We start from the raw sequence: 24,353 nt of genomic DNA on the forward strand, positions 1-24,353 counted from the left end.
ACGTGAGAAACGTCATTACTGCCGCTGTTTCAGGTTCGACGGTAAATATAGAAAGACAGAAATTAATTTAACAAGGATATCAACGAGCACCAAAATATCGAGAACATGTTTATTTTCTTCACGAGTCATTTTACTGTATTTACAATATGTAAACAAGAACGACACAAACAAAAATTGGACATGCTCGTGTAATCATAACCAGCCAAAACATAGTTTCTATTCAAGTATACACATTTCAAACAGTCTGACCGGAATTAACTTTAACTTTGGAAATACAGTTTAACAGACTTCACCCAGTACTGACATTCATGAATATTTTAGGTCAAATAAAAGTTCGACACATAAAAATGTGATTGCATCAAAACATACTATAAAACATAATAAATATTGTTTGTGTATCTTCTTACAAAAACTTTTTACATTTAAATGTTTTAGATCTTTTTCATAAATCACACAGTTTTTTTTTTTTTTAGACCTGTACAATGTGGAATGAAAAAAATACCACTGACATAAAAAGGAAATGATTTTAAAAAAAGGTTACAAACCCCAGAAAACTGATGCAACCATGGTAATTGAGAATCAACTATTCATGGCTGTTTCGGCATCTCACATGGTGTGATGATGAACGAAACAAAACAAAAAATACAGCCTTTAAGCATTTCCGAGCAGCAATGAACCATGTTAGTGTAACAAAGATACTGCAGTTAGTTACCATCTTGTTTGGACAGGAAATTAAGTAGTAACATTTTGATAACAAAACCGCAGTATAGAAACATAGACAATCACTTTTGTTTTGTTAGAACCAAATTATGTCACAATAATGACAAATCAGCAAGGACCTTGAAATTAGAATGGGAACCAAAACTATCACGGAGCAGACATTGAAGCGCCAAGTGTGACATAGCACGGTCCGCAGCAGCCTTGAAATACATGCCTCAATGTGGAGTGACAGTTATGTCACAGTAACACCAGCACTGTCCTTGTTCTTATCAATATATGTGGGAGAGCTGCTTTTGTCGGATATGGATGATGATGAGGAGGGTATGGCTGTCCCTGTTGGGGCAGTCAGAGTTTGTGTGGCCGGGGAATTGCTTGTGGATTTGCCCAAAGTGTCTGGGTTGGGCTCAACTTCTGGTTCTTGTTGTGAAGCTGAAGCTGGGAACACCAAGAAGGACATAGCAAATCAATACAATGATAAAACACAATGTTTGGGGTTTTGAGCCAGCCAATAAATGATGACAAAAAACTTTATTTTGCTGATAATTAATCGCCTTAACTGGAAAGTTGGTTCGATGGACTTTTTACCTGACTGCGTGCAGGATTTCATGTGTTCCGGCCAGTGGGCTTGCTGGCAAGGGTAATCGCAGTAACTGGTGTTCCAACAACAATAGAAGATGGCCTCCTTTCTGCAGTTGGCGCACCACTGCTTTTTTTTCGTCTCATCCACAGCTTGCTGCTTTTCTAATTCCATCTGCTTTTTCACCTCCGCTATCAGCCTTTCTCTCTCCTGCTCCAGACTTTGCCTCATCTCCGCCATTGTTAGTTCTGTGGGATGGTTGTGTTGACAACAAAGAAATGTTTTCTACTCTCAGGAAACAATATCTTCATGTTTTCAGAACAGAAAACATTATTTTTGCTGTGGATTTCAGAAATGTCTGCATTTTTTCTAGCACATCACCATGCGATAACATTTATAACTGATGTTTCATAAAAGAAATCCACGTGTTGCCAAACACAACCCTTAATTCTTAAATATTAAATGTATTACATATTTTGTTGTCATTATGAAAACCTGATGTGCTAGAGGAAAAAAACACAAGATTTGGAATCGGCACCCCAAAAATATCACCTACAAAAGTGTCTCTAATTACAAAAGAAAACTGTAGAATTTTGTTGACTGCTGTTATCCGCCATATAAAACATACCAAGATTGTGCTTCATCTCAGACAGCTCTTGTTGATGCAACCACTGAAGTTTCTCAATCTCTATCCTCAGCCGTCGAATCTGTGGAAGAACAAAAGTTAAAAGCAACTCTTGTAAGGTGACATCACGGGCAATCAAGGAAAACATTCACCTCTGCGATTGTATTTCCTGTAGTGCTTTTCGAAAGGTCGTTGTAGATTTCAGTCATCGTTCCTTTTATTGAGTCCATAATCTGCAAAGGTTTTGTCAGATCTTGTCAATGGTTTGAAAGAGTTTGAACAGTAAATAAATCTGAAATAACAGAGTAATCAAGCCCTTTTAGCAATATTGAACTGCAAGTAGTCTGCGTTGAGGACTTACTTTGTTTGTGTATCTGGCTATGTCCGCAGCTACATCTGCAGAAGCAGTCGGGATTGGCAAGTCTCCCGACAAGTAAGAAGATGAGCCAGCACTCTGAGGAGAATCTTTCGATTGAACTAGATGGATTGAAGAGTAATAGAAAGATGTTAAATATGTTCACAAAAATATCCTATGAAGATCAATGTCCATGCGTGTAGAAACACCTTTGGCTGCTTGTCTGGTCTGGTAGCGTGTACTCGAAGAATTCTGCTGAGACTGACTTTGGGTCTGCACCTGCCCTTGCGACTGTGCAGTCGACTGCTCTGCCTGTTGCTGCTTCTGGACGTGACTTTTCTGAGAGGAAGTCTGCACTTTGGTAGGATTCCAAACCACTGCTCGCTGCAAAAATGTGTCTTTGGGCAACAGGGGGCGCTGTTTCTTCACTGCTGGCGAGGTTGACGCAACAGAGGCAGAGGGAGTGCTGGAAGTGCTGCTGGTGGTTGAGGCAGCACTGGGCGGACCAGATGCGGAAGTGGGAATGGCGTTGAGAGCACCCGAGGAAGACTGCACGCCATCTTTCGGGGTGGAAGCAGCTGGTGCAGTTGCCGTAGTGGAATTGGTTACTTTTCCTGGGAAACAGCAAATATTGGGACAGGATTCAAATGTTATTTTCCATCAAAGTGCAATCATGGGGAATCATGTATAAAATGTTTTACCCTCCGATTTGACAGTATTGGCCTCTTTAGAGGTTTTGGTAGAAGAGCTACCCGTGTCTTTTCTTGACCTCTTCGAGTCACGGCCTCCGTGTTCATCTCCGAGGTCAATCACCAGCTCTCTTTCGGAATCAGAGTCTTGCTCTGCTGCTGATGTTGTTGCATTCGGTGTTCTGCTCTCTTCCGGGGCCTTTGGCTTGTCAGGGAGCGGCTGAGACTGGGTCATTCGGGGCTTTTCTTGAAGGGCCTCTTCTTGTCCGTTGCTGCCCGGTTTCTCTTTGAGCTGGGTTGCAGAGGTGGACTTTTCCACCATCCCTCCAACTGAGTCCTTATTCTCTGCTTCTGCATTTGCTCGGGGCCGCTTTCGATCCGCTTTGCCCTTTTCATCCTGTACAGAGCTTTTTGGCTTGTGCTCCTCGTCGCTGGCATCCTCGCTTTCGCTGGAGTCAGATTTCTCAGAGTCGTCAGTGTCACTATGATCCACACCTTTATATACGTCTTCAGAAATTTCATCTATCCCTGCAGAAGAGGAATTTAAAAACACAGTTGATAATGGTATATGCTATATTGAGTCTTGACTTAATACAACAAGACTTAATTAAACAATGAGGGATTCGGTAATTTGAATATTGACAGATAGCAGTGTTCTGTTCCCATGGTGACGACACAAACAACATTAACCTACCCAAACGCAGTGAAGACTTTCTTTTATACACAAACAATAGCTTCTATATGAAGGGTCCTAACGTGTTTTACTGGTCTGCTGGCATTTGAATAAACGGTTGCAATGTTCATCGTCAACAGCGGCTTTCCTTCCCCACCTTTACATTACAGTGAGGCAAAGCAAACTTATTTGTGGAGCACAATTCATACAAAAGGCAGATCAAAGTGATTTCCATCTACATCCAATTAAACATACAGCCAGAGACCCTCTTCTCCTTTGTTACAACATCTAAATTAGCGTACTTGTGCAGAGATTGCCATAAGGTTACTCAATGCAGTTGCTTAAACAAACTGAACTAAAATGTGGACAATGCAAGTTATAATCATGCGCTTGTAATTACCAAGTTGGGCCTTGCAGCTTTCAATAGTCTTGTCGAGACTCCTGGTGGGTCTCTTTGGCGTGGGGAGGGCGGCTGACCCCAATTGCTGCTGCTGCTGTTGCTGTTGCTGCTGCACACTCTCACTCAACTCTCTCAGATCCATCTCGGCTTTCACTCGATCTGAAAAGAAAATGTGAAATTCTGTCATTCCATTGTGGACATTTGTAATTTGGTTTGTGTGAGATGCATTAGTGGTGCTGACCCAAGTTGAGATTGAGGATGCCACCCGTGGATGCCGGCCTCTCCTGCTTGGGCACCAAGCTCGGATTGAGTGGCTTTGGGCTGCCCGTCAAGCTACCTGCTGGACCAACCTTTCCCGAGACAGGCGATGCTGCATTCACGACAAAACGTATCTTATCAATTTTACCTTTCCGTGTAAAGTGAGTGAGTGTAAAGCGAGAGGAGAAATTACCGGTACAGTCCATGGATTCCTCTCCGGTACTGTAGTGTAAAGCAGAATTTCTACTGGGCTTTTCTGTATCCTGCTCTCCGTCTGACCCCGTGTGAACCGAAGAGTTTGTACTCATCGGGGACCGAGGCATATCCGTCATGGAGACCCTCCGATTCATCCCACCGGTTGTGGAACTCTTACTAAGAACCATCTTTGGAGATGCGGTTAAATCAAAGTTAAAGCGCAGTTTATCGGGTTTCTCGGTTTTGACTGTACCGGCGCTGGGGTTCGAAGGATCCAGCAACATTTGGAGCTGGTTGTTGGGCGTGTAAGGAGTTCGAAATGGCGCGTAGTTAAAAACTCCAAATTTCTTACGAATGTTTTCTACATAAACTTCCATTTCTTGCATGGCACTGTTGAAAATGCTCTTTGTCTTCTTTACGGAGAAAGGGATCTCTTTGGACATTAGGTAGCAGTTGTTGATGGGCACCCAAGCTCTGCACAGAAAGGAAGACAACATTCAGAAGGATGTAACTCAACACAACTTAACCATACTTTGCTGTGCCTCATTAAAATCCAGACGGGAGTGTTTTAGCTCACCTGTCATGTTGTCCAAAAAAACGTGCATCAACCTGCCCATCCTTTTCCCGAAGAGCTTTTGCTGGCCAGAAGGGAAAACCTTTGAGTTTAGCCCAGACCAATGTATGCGGCTGACTCTGTTGGTGTTGCAAAATAACGTTCAAAATCAAGATTAAACACACACATGTTGTGAAATGATGCCAAAAACGTACACATGGCTCACAGAACCAGTTGTCCCTTTTTTGACAGGAAGACAGGTAGCACTCAGGGCATACTTCAATCTCATTCATCTTAAAGGAAGAGCACAGAGAAAGAGAAACATTACATTCATTCATGACTTACAAATGATTCAAATTGAGCATATTTACCTCGTGCTCACATATCTTGACAATGACTTTTGCTGTTGCTGTTAATTTATGATTGCCTGAAATAAATTGTCAAGTACAGTATGTGATTTTTTTCCATTCTCAGTCATTTGCAAACATTGTATGAACTGACTACTGGTCTACCTCCGTTATAAATGATGCAGTTATGTAAGATCCACTTCATATCAGCAAGAAAGGCTTCAGTGCAGCCGTACATTTTCTTCTTGATATTCTAGTTTGAAACAAGGGTGGGGATGGGGGGGAATGCTTCAATATTTTCCATGATCACTTCTTTTACATAATAAATAAATGCATACTACCTTCTCTAAAGTCGACAAGTCCATGGGGTGAAAAATGTACTCAGCATAGTCAGGATGCTGTTCCAAGGACACAGGTTTCTGAAAGGGCTCTGTCTGCTCGTTATGAACAAATGAGGGGGGGGAATGGATTCGTCACAAAGAGTTTGGATATTTTTTCAAGGTTATATTTCTTGCAGTTGCAATAACATTTCTACTGATGACTTACCCCAGGCTGCTTGATCTTTTGGAGTGCAAATTTGAGTAAGTAAGAGAGCTGGTCTATATTCAACATGGTCATCGCTTTGCTCTGTGTTTCAATGCATTCGGCAACTGTTATTTTCTGAAACAACAGGAAGCATTTCATGAAGGACAGATTAACAAGCAAGGACTGGCCTGATTGAAAATCTATATGTTCCATTAACTACTTTTTGTTTGGTGTACAAAATGACAATAAGATGATCATTGAAATGCTGCTCTGTACATTTCCCAAAATGCAAAAGGCTTTGCTAGTTTAGGTGCAACACATGAGTGATTTACTGAATTTACTCTTAACAAAACACAGCAGAGAGCCTGATCACCCATGACTTGCGCCAATTACATTTCTTACACTGGCTTACAATTAAAGATGCAACAATCCAATACTTATAGCAATATTAGCAAGTTTGTATTTATGACATGATTTTTTTTTTTCTTATTTGCATACACGTGTACATGCATACACACACAGCTAGGCAATTAATCTAAATTTAATCGTGATCTCAACTTTAGCTTGTCGTGACCATAAAAACAGACTTGTAGAAAATTATCATTGAGTTCCAAGAGTGGGTGGTATTCTTTCAAAGAACAAGTATTCAACACAAAAGCTGTCGTAAGACATACAGTCAAGTAACTCAAAGGAATATATAAAAACTTCTTAATCTGTGAAAAAACAAATAACAACTTCCCCTAAGAGGTCAAAGCACGCACAGCAGGAACAGCGGGTGTTTTTTTTTTTTTAATTGTATTGTATTGCTATTATCTTAATACACCATTGACTTTGTTATTAATTTAATAAGTGGTTGTTCTCTCAAATTTAAAGTTGAGTTTTAGTATTTAAATAAATACTAAGTTTAAAAAAAACAAATCAATTAATGATTGTTTTTGTTAATTGGGATTTCAATCAATTTTTCCCTTAATCGCACGTGCACGTATCCACTGCGATACCTCACACTCAGGACAGAACCAGTCGCCCTCAGGCTCAGCTGGTAGTTTGAGGCACTTGGCGTGGTACACCCTGGGGCAGAGCTCACAGCAGAGCACCTGGCCCTCGCGGTGGCACAGCCAGCAGTAGAAGTCATTCCTGCCGTCCTGCGGTACAACATCAACAGGGTCTGTGGTGAGTGCTGGCTGCTTCATATAGTAAAAGGGACCATGTCTTAGCTCTGACTGAAATGCAGGCAAGAGAAAAAAGGGGCAAGTTTCAAAAAACACGCAGGAACACAAAAAGGTGCAGTGCAACAAAAATAAGGCAACAATACAGCAGGGTAGGCCAAGTAAGCAATGGTAGAAAATAAACTCTCAAGTAGCTCATCTCAAATAGCTGATCATGTGACACATTCAACAATGGGTCGAAGACAACTGGTTTAACAAGTTTACGGATGAGCGGTGTCAAGATAAATGTTGATCGTTTTACTTATCTTAGGTCCTGACTTACTAAAGCTACTAGATGCGGGCTAATACTGATTGTTTAGAAATAAACCTGTTTTGATAACAAATTGACTTTCCAAAAATATTGTCACGTTAAATCTTAGCTCATACCAAGATCAAGCAGCCATAAAAAGTGATTGAACCAAAGTTGATGTCACATGTCAAAAACTCTTAAAAACCACCAGGTGCAAATTATATAAAGTATACTAGTATAAAGGTAGAAATGCACTTTGCATTGACCATGCATTTTTCATAAAACACACAGCAGGTACAAACACATTGTGTCCAGGTCTAAGATGGCAACTTAAGTCACATTCAAACCTGCTTGGCATTTAGTATCACATACTACATGATATGCTACATCTTTCACTTTGGTTGCAGAACCACTAAATAGCTTTTTAAAAACGTTTTGGCCAAACGCTGCTGCTATTCAGGGACACACGTGCAGTCTAACCTGAGAATTTCACCCCCAACACACCAGATTTTGAAAGACTGGGTCCCATTACCTGGTCTTTGCTAGAGTTCATAGCTCCAGGTTTCTTTTTTTTCTTGAGTGGACTGGAGGAGGTGTCAGTTGGAGAGTGGCCATTGGACGAGTGGGTGGGACTGGAGATCTTCCTCTTTTGTGGTACAAGGGAGCGTTCTGCTGACCCTGGTGGATCAGGGGCTACAAACAGAAGCAGAAACAGGTCATCATGCATGAGATGAAGGATTGGTAAACAATTGACTTCTTTGCTGCTTCCCAAAACACACAAAATGATCAAAACATTATAATTAGCGCATATGTGGATTTTGTGTAACAAAATTATTATCATCACAATGACAGTAGTAATACTATAGTATGGCAATTTCTCAGTGTGTTGCATTCACACTAGAGTGTAAAAAAAAAAAAATGCATTTCCATTTTTGTGTTGGGGCAAGTCTAGTTTAGCATGTTTGTCAAATTTAGTAGCTGTGCTATTCCTTGCTGGGTCTTTCAGGTGACACGGTGTCTGTTTTATTCATAAATACTACAACTTCGGATAATCCCTCTAAATGATTGTAGAAAATAAAAATAATGACTTGGATGAAATATAATAATCATGATGTTATTCATGCGAAAATACCAAAAGAAAGACAAACAGGGCCCGTATTTTCTTTTATTATTGTTGTCGACGTTAGTGTTTTGCTGTCTGCCGATGAGGCTTCTGTCGTTTTCGCTGTGTTTTTGTACATCTGCAGTGGTTTTAAGTGCTCAGTGAATATGACTACTCAAAATATATATTCACAGACAATCAGATACAGGCACTACAGTAAATGGAAACTGAGCACTGAGACCTGTCACTTACCTTTAGACCGTGCCGTTGCCTCCATCCCTTCTACCACATCCGGCTCTGTCTTTATCTCTTCCTCAGCCAGACTAAGAAGAACCAAGCAAGTAAAGGCGGGGACAGAAAGAGAGTCAGTAAGGGTGTTCCAAAACCATGGTGGCATTAACAGTAAACAAGTGGAACGCCACCTCGGGAATCAGGTTCCCCAGAGGATCTGTCAACAGCTTTCCACTGTTATACTGTACATTCATTAATTACATTACAGAATTTCTGAGAGTGCATATGGTCCAAGTTCAAGTCATTTTCCAGTCGTCGGTAACAAACCAGATGCAATTTGCTCGCCATGCGGAAAGAGAATGGCAACGGTCGCCATGGCAACCTTCCCGTCTATTCCGAAAGATAAACATGGCTTTAACATGGCATTGCTCTGTGACTCCTTCCCTCAGATGACATTATGGTTCACAGCGTTCAGTGCGACTGATTTAAAATAATTTTTTGAAAACAGCTTCTTTACATTGGCCACGTTTTTATGTGAGAAACAACAAGGGGTCTGAAGACTTATGTGTGCCACAATTTATCATCAAACATGTTTAATAGAGGACACACACAGGCCACATTTGACAAACAGTACATTCACAAACTGACTTCCAAATTCCTTTTTTAAAATGTTATTACTTGAGATGAAAGGAACAGTTAAGAATGTGAAACCATTTGCTCCTCCTCTGAAAGAATGAGAGGGCTTTGCAACATGATCTTTATTCATGACCCCACAGACAACACTCAACTAGCAGGTCACCTCCTTGACCAGTGAGACTGCTCTGTGCACTTGAATCTATCGGCTACAGACCAAACATCAAGCACAATCCCCAGATAAGATTTGTATTATTTCTATCTTGTTCCCTTTTCCAACAGGCAATATCCATTCTCACAAAGTTGATCGACTCATTGGGTTACTGGCTCTGAATCAAAATTCTAATAAACATTCAAATATAATTCTATCATGTATTAAACCCACTCAAGCCCTTCATCCAAAAAAGTAACAAAGACAGTTGACAAGCCAATATAGCAACCCACCATTGTCAAGACTGCACTTCCTACAAACATTCATCCGAGCAGAAATTCTAAGTCGGCTTTTAAACTTTTCCAAAGAAACTTTCATTGTCTCGTATAGGTCTGCTGTGGGTAGAGCAGAGTTCCTTTAATACTGTGGCATATGGGGATCTGGTTTCATCCCGTCAACAGTCACACATTCGCACATGCACACACCCTAACGCCTCCAGGGCCTTCCTCTTCCGGACTAACAGAACAAACAAGGCCCACATGAAAATAAGATCAACGCTAGCAGTGTCCCCCTGCTACATGCACGGAAGAGAACATTTGCCTTTGCCTGGCGATTCAGAGCTGCTCAACAAAAGGCCCGTGACCCCTACACACACACAGACACGTGATAGCCGTGAAAAGACATTCCTGAAAGAACGAGAAATTTAGCATGTAAAAATGTGTGGTGATCCAAAGAGCATTCTCAGATCAGCAGCTATGATCCATCACACGCGTAGGTAAATAAATCCTCGGCTGATTCTGGCATAAATTCCACACAGATGCACGCTCCAAAACACATTGACAGGATTCCTCTGTGCAAGTCGTACCTGACGGATAAAAAGGAAACAACCCTGACTCAGTGCCTTTATATTCCACTCCTGTGAGAGACGAGCAGGGTTCTCTCGTCACAGAAAATGGAGGCCACAGCTTGCTCCCCTCCCCCCTCTCCCCCATCCCCCACTCCTAGGCTCAGACTCAGATACTGGCACATCCATGCAGAAGGACCAGAAACCTCTGTGGAGATTGCAAAAAAAACTGGTTAAAGTTAATTATGAGGATACAAGCTAAAAACATAGACAAAAGAATATTGGCAAAATGCCTTTGAAGCAAATATTCCCCTATCTTTTTTTTTCTCATTGCCTTTGAATACAGCAGTCTCTCAACTACTACTCAATATGAAAAACAAAACTATTATTATAACATCACTATAAGTATAACAAGCACATAATTGAAGTAGTAGCTTCTCAAAAGAGCTGATTATTCTGTTATAAAACAAATGGGAAGCAAATGGGATTTCTAACTTCAACATAAAAACATCCCAACCGCCCTACCACACAAGCCCCATGGGAGATGATCAGGTTTGCATCATGGAACCCTCCTGTAACAAATGTCACTTGCTTTGTCGAAACAGACAACGGAGAGACAAATCAAGCAAGATATGTAATGAACATATGCAAAATACAAGTCCATTAGCTTCGCAGCGTCAAAACAAGGCCTCATTAGCAAATAAGCTCAGAGTGGCTTGAATAAAAGAACAGAATTGACCTGGATTTTATATAAGGTTGAATCAAAGATGGCTGTGGAATTTTCCAGAAGGGCCTTCTCGCTGCTGCTCTCCCTCTGCTTGTCAATCTTTAACCTCTGCTGCATTTACAATTGGCTGGAGGGCCAACGGGGTGGAACATTATTGGTCGGCTGAGTTATGCCACACGGATCACAGTGTGCCGGCTCCCCTCTTCAAAAGCATTTTTTTTTTTTTTTTTGCTGCAATGCAGAGATTTTTACCCCCCCTCCTCACACACACACACAAGACAGTTCATTTCCCCTCATTGTACCTTGTCTTTCTTGATTATGATAGTATAAGACAGAGAAGACTTTAAAAGGCCCTTTGGGAGACTATACGTGGATCAAATACAACCTCAGTGGCTTTGTGGAACAACTGGAAAGTAAGATGCAAAAGGTTTGCTGCCAACATCATGACGTGCATTTACTGTCAGTCGGTGCAACACGATGACAATGGCTGGTTTAAGGATTGTAATTATAAATAGGTGTTGGCATGACAAAGAAACATTCACTTTGTCGAGCTAATAAAATACAATGAATCCTTCATCGACATCTTACAGCCCAAGTCAAAAACAATACACCGTTGCTCTCTATTTAAAAATAAAAAGTGACACCTCCTGGAATGTATCAATAATAATAAATTGATCTGTATTAAAGTGCAGGGAAAAAAACCACTACGTGTGGTACTGACCTTAATAACCCCCAGGGATTTGCCAGGAAATTAAACCTACATTCACAATAAAGATGTTTGTCTGGTCATCTGTGTGAGGAGTAAAACATGAGCCGAGAAAAAGAGCCCCGAGCACAAAATGGCCACTGTGAGAGGCTAAGAGAGAGGAAGAAGCAGTTTCACAATAGTGCAGCGCCGTCGGTGTTGCCTTGGAATGTAAACTCGAGGCCTGTGCCTGTAAATCAAGGAAACCGCCATGTTTGTCTTATTTTTGAAGGAATAATCGAAAGAGAATACACCCCAGACTTCAAATATACTTTGTAGGGCATCATTTCACATTTTTGGAAAGTAAAGCACAATCAAATGAGGTTTGCTTTCCATTTCATATGCCAACATATGTGGTGCAGCTTTAATACTTGCAAAAATTCAAAAGAATCATCCATGTTAATCAACTTCTACTCCCCAGCGTGTCTACTCCCTGGCCTGGCATGATGCAGAGGAAAACAACATCGAGCCTACAAAGGGTATATAACAACCCCACCCCGCCTATTGCTCCTCCAAAGCCCATCCCCCATTCTTTCTCTGCCAGGCTACAATACAAGGGAAGGCGATGTGGGTGCCATTTTCAAATCTAACAAAAAAAAAGCAAGAAAAAAAAAAAGGATTTGCAATGGTCCACTTTTCCTCCTGTATGGCAGCCTGCATGTCGGGGACACCCATGTGACCCTGAGACACAAGATAGAGAGCAAGGGTGAGAGTCATTACCCAACCCCCCACCTTCAGCCTCAGCATAGTGAAGCAGAGGCCTGGCGAGGCCTCCAATCCACCCCAGCTCCGCCTCCTCCTCCCCCTGCACACTAAACTGATTTCAATGTGTGCACATTCGTCCTGAAACTAACAGTCACCACAACAACGAGAAGGAAGCCATGCTGTAACGAGAGACTTGAGGTAGAATATAAAGACAGAGCTTACCTCTGTGGATGCATGGCTGCCTGACACACTGTTATGTCAACACTTAAAAAACATGGAGGACACTCTCAGCCCTCAGCCGGGGAAGGCTCCGCTCTTCAAGCAAGGCGATCAGGCCCCAGTGTTGTTAGCCCGATCCTGACTGGTTGCTCTCCGCGCAGGCAAGAAGATACGCAGCATGTGATTGGTCGAAATGTTTCCTGAGTAATTATCTTTGTTCAGAGCAGGCAGGGGCAGCGCTGTGAGTGTCAGAAACAGAGAATGAAAAATAAGCAGACTAGTAGGCCTCAAAAAAACATTGTAATAGGACTAATATGAACATTTTGGACATACAAACCACAAGTAAGCTGTTTCCAACAGCAGGTCGTAGTAGAAGTTGCCTTTTCTTTTGCCTCTGCAGGAAGGAATAGGATCACGTAGAGGTTGAAGCAAAGCACCAGCCGTGGCTACTCTGAACAAGCCTGATTTTTTTTTTTTTTTTTTATGGAGAGGGCCTTTGTTTAAACTCCTCCCTCCCTTCTGGCCATTTTCAGTGCGATGACAGGCTGGAGCTCTTCACCTATGACAAAAAATACAGTCAGAATAATACTGTTACACCACCAAAATGCACCAAAAATATGAACATAGTTGCATAGTTGTTTTTTTTTTTAACAAAGAGCACTAAAAGAATGATCGTGAGCTGCTTTTCACTGCATCTCATTTATTTATCTAATAAAATTGTTAGCTAATGACAAAATTAACATACAATGGACTACCACCACTGGCAAGGGATAAGATTGCATATGATTGAGGCCCACTGAAATGCAAAAAGAGCTTTTTTTTTTTCATACCCAAATATTTATGTGCACTTTTTTTTGGGGCTTAAGAAATTACTCATTAAAGCAAAAAAATATTGTGTGTGAGTGTGTGTGTGTGCGTGCGTGTGTGTGTGTGTATATAGATACTGGATAGGGGTGTGCAGATGCTTAGTGCACTTACTTTTTTTTCACCTCTGTTCCCCTCAGATGAATTGCACGTTTAAGATCTTGCAAAAAAAAACAACTGCAACCTTTACTAAAAATAGTATGATTCTGAGACATCTACGAGTACTCTCTCTTGCAAACACCAGCCTTAGATATGAATAGGTAGAAACGGGACAATCCTTCTGAGCTGCATGCCAAGGACAATGCTAGATTAGTCTCCCGTCTGTTGACTGGGACTTAATGTGAAACTAATAGGGGTGTAACGATTCATCGATACACATCGATTAATCGATATAATGCTCTACGATTTGTTGGCATCGATGCTAAACGTAAACATCGATCTATATCGCCCGTTTTTGACCTCGGACATTAGACACGACTTTATTTTGAAATCCAGTTCATTGTTGCTTGCTTCCTCTTTCCGGGAGCAGTGCGCGGCGTGTTGAGTTGTGAGCAGAGCAGGCACGTGAAAGGGGAGGCGACAACTACACGGCTCCTGGGCTGGTGCTATGGCTAGTGTCCAAGAAGACGAGGAACTTCGCTCCCCTTTGGGCTTCAAGTCATTCGTTTGGAAGCACTTTGTAATTTCCTAAATAAAGAGTTTGCAGTACGTTGTTGATTTTGCGTATGAATTGTTATAAATCAGGATATTGTTCTATATCGATCGTAGAGCACTATATCGTGATGTATCGTGAATGAATCACAGCAGGCTTTAAGATATCGGCGAATATCGTATCGTGTTCTTTGTATCGATATGATATCGTATCGTTACAAAACCCGCGATTTACACCCCTAGTTTGTAACCCTAACCTTGCTTTAAAACCCTAGTCGGAAACCCTAACCCTAGCTTGAAACCCTAATTAGCAATGGCAAAACTCCTTGGAAACCCTGGTCGGAAACCCTAACCCTAGTTTTGAAAGCCTAGTTAGAAACCCTAATCTTAGAAACCCTAAAAGTAGTTTGAAACCCTCGTTGGAAACCCTAACAGCTTTAAAACCTAGTTTGTAACCCTAAGCTTGGTTTAAAACCCTAGTCGGAAACCCTACCCCTTGTTTGAAACTTTAATTAGCGATGGCAAAACTCCTTGGAAACCCTGGTCGGAAACCCTAACCCTAGTTTTGAAAGCCTAGTTAGAAACCCTGATCTTAGAAACCATAAAAGTAGTTTGAAACCCTCGTTGGAAACCCTAACCCTAGCATTAAAACCTAGTTCGTAACCCTAACCTTTGTTTAAAACCCTAGTCGGAAACCCTAACCCTAGTTTGAAACCCTAAATAGCAATGGCAAAACTCCTTGGAAACCCTGGTCGGAAACCCTAACCCTAGTTTTGAAAGCCTAGTTAGAAACCCTAATCTTAGAAACCCTAAAAGTAGTTTGAAACCCTCGTTGGAAACCCTAACAGCTTTAAAACCTAGTTTGTAACCCTAAGCTTGGTTTAAAACCCTAGTCGGAAACCCTACCCCTTGTTTGAAACTTTAATTAGCGATGGCAAAACTCCTTGGAAACCCTGGTCGGAAACCCTAACCCTAGTTTTGAAAGCCTAGTTAGAAACCCTGATCTTAGAAACCATAAAAGTAGTTTGAAACCCTCGTTGGAAACCCTAACCCTAGCATTAAAACCTAGTTCGTAACCCTAACCTTTGTTTAAAACCCTAGTCGGAAACCCTAACCCTAGTTTGAAACCCTAAATAGCAATGGCAAAACTCCTTGGAAACCCTGGTCGGAAACCCTAACCCTCGTTTTGAAAGCCTAGTTAGAAATCCTAATCTTAGAAACCCTAAAAGTAGTTTGAAACCCTCGTTGGAAACCCTAACCCTAGCTTTAAAACCTAGTTTGAAACCCTAACCTTGGTTTAAAACCCTAGTCGGAAACCCTGAGCCTAGTTTGAAACCCTAATTAGCGATGGCAAAACTCCTTGGAAACCCTAGTCGGAAACCCTAACCCTAGTTTTGAAAGCCTAGTTAGAAACCCTAACCCTAACCCTAACTCTAGTTTTGAAAGCCTAGTTAGTAACCCTAACCCTAACTCTAACCCTAACCCTAACCCTAGTTTTGAAAGCCTAGTTAGAAACCCTAACCCCAACCCTAATCCTAACCCTAACCCTAACTTTGGAAACCCTAGTCGAAAACCCTAACCCTAGTTTTGAAAGCCTAGTTAGAAACCCCAATCTTAGAAACCCTAAAAGTAGTTTGAAACCCTCGTTGGAAACCCTAACCCTAGCTTTAAAACCTAGTTTGAAACCCTAACTTTGGTTTAAAACCCTAACCCCAACCCTAATCCTAACCCTAACCCTAACTTTGGAAACCCTAGTCGAAAACCCTAACCCTAGTTTTGAAAGCCTAGTTAGAAACCCTGATCTTAGAAACCATAAAAGTAGTTTGAAACCCTCGTTGGAAACCCTAACCCTAGCATTAAAACCTAGTTCGTAACCCTAACCTTTGTTTAAAACCCTAGTCGGAAACCCTAACCCTAGTTTGAAACCCTAAATAGCAATGGCAAAACTCCTTGGAAACCCTGGTCGGAAACCCTAACCCTCGTTTTGAAAGCCTAGTTAGAAATCCTAATCTTAGAAACCCTAAAAGTAGTTTGAAACCCTCGTTGGAAACCCTAACCCTAGCTTTAAAACCTAGTTTGAAACCCTAACCTTGGTTTAAAACCCTAGTCGGAAACCCTGAGCCTAGTTTGAAACCCTAATTAGCGATGGCAAAACTCCTTGGAAACCCTAGTCGGAAACCCTAACCCTAGTTTTGAAAGCCTAGTTAAAAACCCTAACCCTAACCCTAACTCTAGTTTTGAAAGCCTAGTTAGTAACCCTAACCCTAACTCTAACCCTAACCCTAACCCTAGTTTTGAAAGCCTAGTTAGAAACCCTAACCCCAACCCTAATCCTAACCCTAACCCTAACTTTGGAAACCCTAGTCGAAAACCGTAACCCTAGTTTTGAAAGCCTAGTTAGAAACCCCAATCTTAGAAACCCTAAAAGTAGTTTGAAACCCTCGTTGGAAACCCTAACCCTAGCTTTAAAACCTAGTTTGAAACCCTAACTTTGGTTTAAAACCCTAACCCCAACCCTAATCCTAACCCTAACCCTAACTTTGGAAACCCTAGTCGAAAACCCTAACCCTAGTTTTGAAAGCCTAGTTAGAAACCCTGATCTTAGAAACCATAAAAGTAGTTTGAAACCCTCGTTGGAAACCCTAACCCTAGCATTAAAACCTAGTTCGTAACCCTAACCTTTGTTTAAAACCCTAGTCGGAAACCCTAACCCTAGTTTGAAACCCTAAATAGCAATGGCAAAACTCCTTGGAAACCCTGGTCGGAAACCCTAACCCTCGTTTTGAAAGCCTAGTTAGAAATCCTAATCTTAGAAACCCTAAAAGTAGTTTGAAACCCTCGTTGGAAACCCTAACCCTAGCTTTAAAACCTAGTTTGAAACCCTAACCTTGGTTTAAAACCCTAGTCGGAAACCCTGAGCCTAGTTTGAAACCCTAATTAGCGATGGCAAAACTCCTTGGAAACCCTAGTCGGAAACCCTAACCCTAGTTTTGAAAGCCTAGTTAAAAACCCTAACCCTAACCCTAACTCTAGTTTTGAAAGCCTAGTTAGTAACCCTAACCCTAACTCTAACCCTAACCCTAACCCTAGTTTTGAAAGCCTAGTTAGAAACCCTAACCCCAACCCTAATCCTAACCCTAACCCTAACTTTGGAAACCCTAGTCGAAAACCCTAACCCTAGTTTTGAAAGCCTAGTTAGAAACCCCAATCTTAGAAACCCTAAAAGTAGTTTGAAACCCTCGTTGGAAACCCTAACCCTAGCTTTAAAACCTAGTTTGAAACCCTAACTTTGGTTTAAAACCCTAACCCCAACCCTAATCCTAACCCTAACCCTAACTTTGGAAACCCTAGTCGAAAACCCTAACCCTAGTTTTGAAAGCCTAGTTAGAAACCCTGATCTTAGAAACCATAAAAGTAGTTTGAAACCCTCGTTGGAAACCCTAACCCTAGCATTAAAACCTAGTTCGTAACCCTAACCTTTGTTTAAAACCCTAGTCGGAAACCCTAACCCTAGTTTGAAACCCTAAATAGCAATGGCAAAACTCCTTGGAAACCCTGGTCGGAAACCCTAACCCTCGTTTTGAAAGCCTAGTTAGAAATCCTAATCTTAGAAACCCTAAAAGTAGTTTGAAACCCTCGTTGGAAACCCTAACCCTAGCTTTAAAACCTAGTTTGAAACCCTAACCTTGGTTTAAAACCCTAGTCGGAAACCCTGAGCCTAGTTTGAAACCCTAATTAGCGATGGCAAAACTCCTTGGAAACCCTAGTCGGAAACCCTAACCCTAGTTTTGAAAGCCTAGTTAGAAACCCTAACCCTAACCCTAACTCTAGTTTTGAAAGCCTAGTTAGTAACCCTAACCCTAACTCTAACCCTAACCCTAGTTTTGAAAGCCTAGTTAGAAACCCTAACCCCAACCCTAATCCTAACCCTAACCCTAATTTTGGAAACCCTAGTCGAAAACCCTAACCCTAGTTTTGAAAGCCTAGTTAGAAACCCCAATCTTAGAAACCCTAAAAGTAGTTTGAAACCCTCGTTGGAAACCCTAACCCTAGCTTTAAAACCTAGTTTGAAACCCTAACTTTGGTTTAAAACCCTAACTCCAACCCTAATCCTAACCCTAACTTTGGAAACCCTAGTCGAAAACCCTAACCCTAGTTTTGAAAGCCTAGTTAGAAACCCTGATCTTAGAAACCATAAAAGTAGTTTGAAACCCTCGTTGGAAACCCTAACCCTAGCATTAAAACCTACTTCGTAACCCTAACCTTTGTTTAAAACCCTAGTCGGAAACCCTAACCCTAGTTTGAAACCCTAAATAGCAATGGCAAAACTACTTGGAAACCCTGGTCGGAAACCCTAACCCTCGTTTTGAAAGCCTAGTTAGAAATCCTAATCTTAGAAACCCTAAAAGTAGTTTGAAACCCTCGTTGGAAACCCTAACCCTAGCTTTAAAACCTAGTTTGAAACCCTAACCTTGGTTTAAAACCCTAGTCGGAAACCCTGAGCCTAGTTTGAAACCCTAATTAGCGATGGCAAAACTCCTTGGAAACCCTAGTCGGAAACCCTAACCCTAGTTTTGAAAGCCTAGTTAGAAACCCTAACCCTAACCCTAACTCTAGTTTTGAAAGCCTAGTTAGTAACCCTAACCCTAACTCTAACCCTAACCCTAACCCTAGTTTTGAAAGCCTAGTTAGAAACCCTAACCCCAACCCTAATCCTAACCCTAACTTTGGAAACCCTAGTCGAAAACCCTAACCCTAGTTTTGAAAGCCTAGTTAGAAACCCCAATCTTAGAAACCCTAAAAGTAGTTTGAAACCCTCGTTGGAAACCCTAACCCTAGCTTTAAAACCTAGTTTGAAACCCTAACTTTGGTTTAAAACCCTAACCCCAACCCTAATCCTAACCCTAACCCTAACTTTGGAAACCCTAGTCGAAAACCCTAACCCTAGTTTTGAAAGCCTAGTTAGAAACCCTGATCTTAGAAACCATAAAAGTAGTTTGAAACCCTCGTTGGAAACCCTAACCCTAGCATTAAAACCTAGTTCGTAACCCTAACCTTTGTTTAAAACCCTAGTCGGAAACCCTAACCCTAGTTTGAAACCCTAAATAGCAATGGCAAAACTCCTTGGAAACCCTGGTCGGAAACCCTAACCCTCGTTTTGAAAGCCTAGTTAGAAATCCTAATCTTAGAAACCCTAAAAGTAGTTTGAAACCCTCGTTGGAAACCCTAACCCTAGCTTTAAAACCTAGTTTGAAACCCTAACCTTGGTTTAAAACCCTAGTCGGAAACCCTGAGCCTAGTTTGAAACCCTAATTAGCGATGGCAAAACTCCTTGGAAACCCTAGTCGGAAACCCTAACCCTAGTTTTGAAAGCCTAGTTAGAAACCCTAACCCTAACTCTAGTTTTGAAAGCCTAGTTAGTAACCCTAACCCTAACTCTAACCCTAACCCTAACCCTAGTTTTGAAAGCCTAGTTAGAAACCCTAACCCCAACCCTAATCCTAACCCTAACTTTGGAAACCCTAGTCGAAAACCCTAACCCTAGTTTTGAAAGCCTAGTTAGAAACCCCAATCTTAGAAACCCTAAAAGTAGTTTGAAACCCTCGTTGGAAACCCTAACCCTAGCTTTAAAACCTAGTTTGAAACCCTAACTTTGGTTTAAAACCCTAACCCCAACCCTAATCCTAACCCTAACCCTAACTTTGGAAACCCTAGTCGAAAACCCTAACCCTAGTTTTGAAAGCCTAGTTAGAAACCCTGATCTTAGAAACCATAAAAGTAGTTTGAAACCCTCGTTGGAAACCCTAACCCTAGCATTAAAACCTAGTTCGTAACCCTAACCTTTGTTTAAAACCCTAGTCGGAAACCCTAACCCTAGTTTGAAACCCTAAATAGCAATGGCAAAACTACTTGGAAACCCTGGTCGGAAACCCTAACCCTCGTTTTGAAAGCCTAGTTAGAAATCCTAATCTTAGAAACCCTAAAAGTAGTTTGAAACCCTCGTTGGAAACCCTAACCCTAGCTTTAAAACCTAGTTTGAAACCCTAACCTTGGTTTAAAACCCTAGTCGGAAACCCTGAGCCTAGTTTGAAACCCTAATTAGCGATGGCAAAACTCCTTGGAAACCCTAGTCGGAAACCCTAACCCTAGTTTTGAAAGCCTAGTTAGAAACCCTAACCCTAACCCTAACTCTAGTTTTGAAAGCCTAGTTAGTAACCCTAACCCTAACTCTAACCCTAACCCTAGTTTTGAAAGCCTAGTTAGAAACCCTAACCCCAACCCTAATCCTAACCCTAACCCTAACTTTGGAAACCCTAGTCGAAAACCCTAACCCTAGTTTTGAAAGCCTAGTTAGAAACCCCAATCTTAGAAACCCTAAAAGTAGTTTGAAACCCTCGTTGGAAACCCTAACCCTAGCTTTAAAACCTAGTTTGAAACCCTAACTTTGGTTTAAAACCCTAACCCCAACCCTAATCCTAACCCTAGCCCTAACTTTGGAAACCCTAGTCGAAAACCCTAACCCTAGTTTTGAAAGCCTAGTTAGAAACCCTAATCTTAGAAACCCTAAAAGTAGTTTGAAAGCCTCGTTGGAAACCTTAAGCCTAGCTTTAAAACCTAGTTTGTAACCCTAACCTTGGTTTAAAACCCTAGTCGGAAACCCTAACCCTAGTTTGAAACCCTAATTAGCAATGGCAAAACTCCTTGGAAACCCTGGTCGGAAACCCTAACCCTCGTTTTGAAAGCCTAGTTAGAAATCCTAATCTTAGAAACCCTAAAAGTAGTTTGAAACCCTCGTTGGAAACCCTAACCCTAGCTTTAAAACCTAGTTTGAAACCCTAACCTTGGTTTAAAACCCTAGTCGGAAACCCTGAGCCTAGTTTGAAACCCTAATTAGCGATGGCAAAACTCCTTGGAAACCCTAGTCGGAAACCCTAACCCTAGTTTTGAAAGCCTAGTTAGAAACCCTAACCCTAACCCTAACTCTAGTTTTGATAGCCTAGTTAGTAACCCTAACCCTAACTCTAACCCTAACCCTAGTTTTGAAAGCCTAGTTAGAAACCCTAACCCCAACCCTAATCCTAACCCTAACCCTAACTTTGGAAACCCTAATCCTAGTTTTGAAAGCCTAGTTAGAAACCCCAATCTTAGAAACCCTAAAAGTAGTTTGAAACCCTCGTTGGAAACCCTAACCCTAGCTTTAAAACCTAGTTTGAAACCCTAACTTTGGTTTAAAACCCTAGTCGGAAACCCTGAGCCTAGTTTGAAACCCTAATTAGCGCTGGCAAAACTCCTTGGAAACCCTAGTCGGAAACCCTAACCCTAGTTTTGAAAGCCTAGTTAGAAACCCTAACCCTAACTCTAGTTTTGAAAGCCTAGTTAGTAACCCTAACCCTAACTCTAACTCTAACCCTAACCTTAACTCTAACCCTAACTCTAAGTCTAACCCTAACCCTAGTTTTGAAAGCCTAGTTAGAAACCCTAACCCCAACCCTAATCCTAACCCTAACTTTGGAAACCCTAGTCGAAAACCCTAACCCTAGTTTTGAAAGCCTAGTTAGAAACCCTAATCTTAGAAACCCTAAAAGTAGTTTGAAAGCCTCGTTGGAAACCTTAAGCCTAGCTTTAAAACCTAGTTTGTAACCCTAACCTTGGTTTAAAACCCTAGTCGGAAACCCTAACCCTAGTTTGAAACCCTAATTAGCAATGGCAAAACTCCTTGGAAACCCTGGTCGGAAACCCTAATCCTAGTTTTGAAAGCCTAGTTAGAAACCCTATTCTTAGAAACCCTAAAAGTAGTTTGAAAGTAGGGGTGTAACGATTCATCGATACACATCGATTAATCGATATAATGCTCTACGATTTGTTGGCATCGATGCTAAACGTAAACATCGATCTATATCGCCCGTTTTTGACCTCGGACATTAGCCGCGACTTTATTTTGAAATCCAGTTCTGTGTTGCTTGCTTCCTCTTTCCGGGAGCAGTGCGCGGCGTGTTGTGTTGTGAGCAGAGCAGGCACGTGAAAGGGGAGCCGACAACTACGCGGCTCCTGGGCTGGTGCTATGGCTAGTGTCTGTCCAAGAAGACGAGGAAATTCGCTCCCCTTTGGGCTTCAAGTCATTCGTTTGGAAGCACTTTGTAATTTCCTAAATAAAGAGTTTGCAGTACCTTGTTGATTTTGCGTATGAATTGTTATAAATCAGGATATTGTTCTATATCGATCGTAGAGCTCTATATCGTGATGTATCGTGAATGAATCACAGCAGGCTTTATGATATCGGCAAATATCGTATCGTGGCTCTTTGTATCGATATGATATCGTATCGTTACAAAACCCGCGATTTACACCCCTAGAAACTAACATTTAGGTGGTCTTCTCAAATTAATATTTTCAGATGAATCCTTCCGTGTTTCTCATCCCCAAGTAGGCACTTGGAATTTAACCGATTATCACATTAGCATTCTCTCAATCAGGGTGCATATTCATATCATAGCTTTTGAAGCCACAGACTCAACTTCTTCCGGTTGTCACAACCGCCAACAACCCAAGCTGTGCAGGAAATTAAATGTTACGGGGATTTATGAATATTTTAGAAAAGTAAACAAAATGTTCCAATAAACCACTCAGGGGAAACGAAACCCGTAGTAACAAAGGATTACTGCTACTTCAGCCTGTATCTCACTGAGCAGAGAAGGTTAATGGCCTTAATGTTGATTTTTTTGGTAAGTGTTAATTCAAGGTCACAGTCACAAAGACATTCGTTCGCAAGACATTCGCCAAAAATTTTAATAGACATTAACAGTTTTTGTTGCAAAGAAATTTGGAACAGATTGTTGTAAATTTGTGTTGTGGTCATTTTTCTGCCACTAAGTGGCATTTGTGTTTCAAGTTGGACATTAGTGACACTAACAGATTTTTTTTCATTTCAAAACAAGAGTAAATAAAGTATAACACTCACTCACTCATTCATTCATTCATTCATTCATTCATTTATTCATTCATTCATTCGAACTTGAGTTACAGTGGCACCTTTGCAAAATAATGTATGCCCTTTTTGTTGATAACAATGTTGGGAATAATGTTTGTTAATAATGATCAGTGTGTTTATTTGCATAAAATTACCTTGCCACATATTTATACTGCAAACAATAGAATACAAGTGATTTGAATGATAAATACATGTCACAGAATTGAATGACAGTCTCAAATTAGAAACTACAAGTAGCAGGCAATGTGAGCCACTATAGTGGAGCTAGAACCTACAAATTTGCCGTTCGTTCACTCACTCGAAACAATATCAAATGAATTCTAAACGTTTTATGGTGAGCTAAAGCAGCACACCGACCCCTAGCAACCAAACAAGGGAGACAATGTCAAGGGAGTGCAACTCAATAGCTAATACCATACTACAGCTTTAAAACATTTCAGATGCAAATTTAAGAATACTACGCAACCATTTAAACTCACAAATAGCATGCATTGTCAGGGGAAAAAATGATTACCTGAGTGCAGCCGCACGCCGCTCCATTGTTTACCTGATCTCGGGCATTCGATCGTATAGATTGGCTGATCGATAGGCTACTCTGCTTCTTACAATCACTTGATTCTGTTGACAAAACACAATGGAGGTACAGTATGAAGAACCAGGAAACTAGCAAAGATGGAAAATAAGCAATGAAAATAGCAACAGGTAACTCGGTTGGCTCGGGCTTTCTTGGTGGTGGTAGACATCAAGCTTTGACGAAGCCACAGCACCCCCTGCTGGTGGGAGCGACCACTTCCATAACACGCCTCGTGGCTCATTTACGACTTTAGGGATTGTTCATTATTTTTGTTGTTGTTGGAAAAACAGTACACTATAAAATACCGAAGGACTCAGAAGATGAGATTCAGTTTGATGGGGGGCGGGGTGTCAATTGACAAAATACATTATACTTAATCTAGTATGTTCGACTCATTCGCATGAGTCCTGACATTTTCACATCAACACTAAAAAAAATAATGAAATAAAATACAACAAAAAGTCAAACATGCTCATCCGAGATATTTCGAGATATTAATGTGTAAATGTGCCGCTTACGTCTGTTCCAAGCAACGCAGGTTGTTTG

General features: G+C 41.2%; 1 protein-coding gene across 1 annotated transcript; it reads right to left on the bottom strand.

Moving 5' to 3' along the window:
- Positions 1–95: 95 nt before the first annotated feature.
- Positions 96–23,966, bottom strand: LOC119116462 (protein kinase C-binding protein 1-like). The gene is made up of 22 exons (XM_037241832.1): positions 23,748–23,966; positions 13,063–13,288; positions 12,733–12,968; positions 8,727–8,797; positions 7,905–8,065; positions 6,916–7,137; positions 5,939–6,052; positions 5,734–5,826; positions 5,558–5,645; positions 5,417–5,472; positions 5,261–5,338; positions 5,070–5,185; positions 4,491–4,966; positions 4,281–4,409; positions 4,040–4,198; positions 2,979–3,494; positions 2,487–2,891; positions 2,284–2,399; positions 2,075–2,155; positions 1,926–2,004; positions 1,306–1,545; positions 96–1,155 (listed from the first exon to the last, which is right to left on the bottom strand). The coding sequence occupies exons 3-22, from the start codon at positions 12,744–12,746 to the stop codon at positions 953–955; spliced, it is 3,417 nt and encodes a 1,138-aa protein (XP_037097727.1). The 5' UTR covers positions 12,747–12,968; positions 13,063–13,288; positions 23,748–23,966; the 3' UTR covers positions 96–952.
- Positions 23,967–24,353: the final 387 nt, after the last annotated feature.

The sequence above is a fragment of the Syngnathus acus genome, chromosome 2, assembly GCF_901709675.1.
Source record: "Syngnathus acus chromosome 2, fSynAcu1.2, whole genome shotgun sequence".
In the NCBI taxonomy this organism is placed as follows: Eukaryota; Metazoa; Chordata; class Actinopteri; order Syngnathiformes; family Syngnathidae; genus Syngnathus; species Syngnathus acus.

What these genes read in the sequence shown, in the direction of transcription:
- LOC119116462 (XM_037241832.1), bottom strand. An exon ending in TCAAGATATGTGAGCACGAG is followed by an intron (nt 5,339 to 5,416) that starts GTAAATATGCTC and finishes TCTTCCTTTAAG; the next exon opens with ATGAATGAGATTGAAGTATG. An exon ending in TAGCCAGATACACAAACAAA is followed by an intron (nt 2,156 to 2,283) that starts GTAAGTCCTCAA and finishes AAACCTTTGCAG; the next exon opens with ATTATGGACTCAATAAAAGG.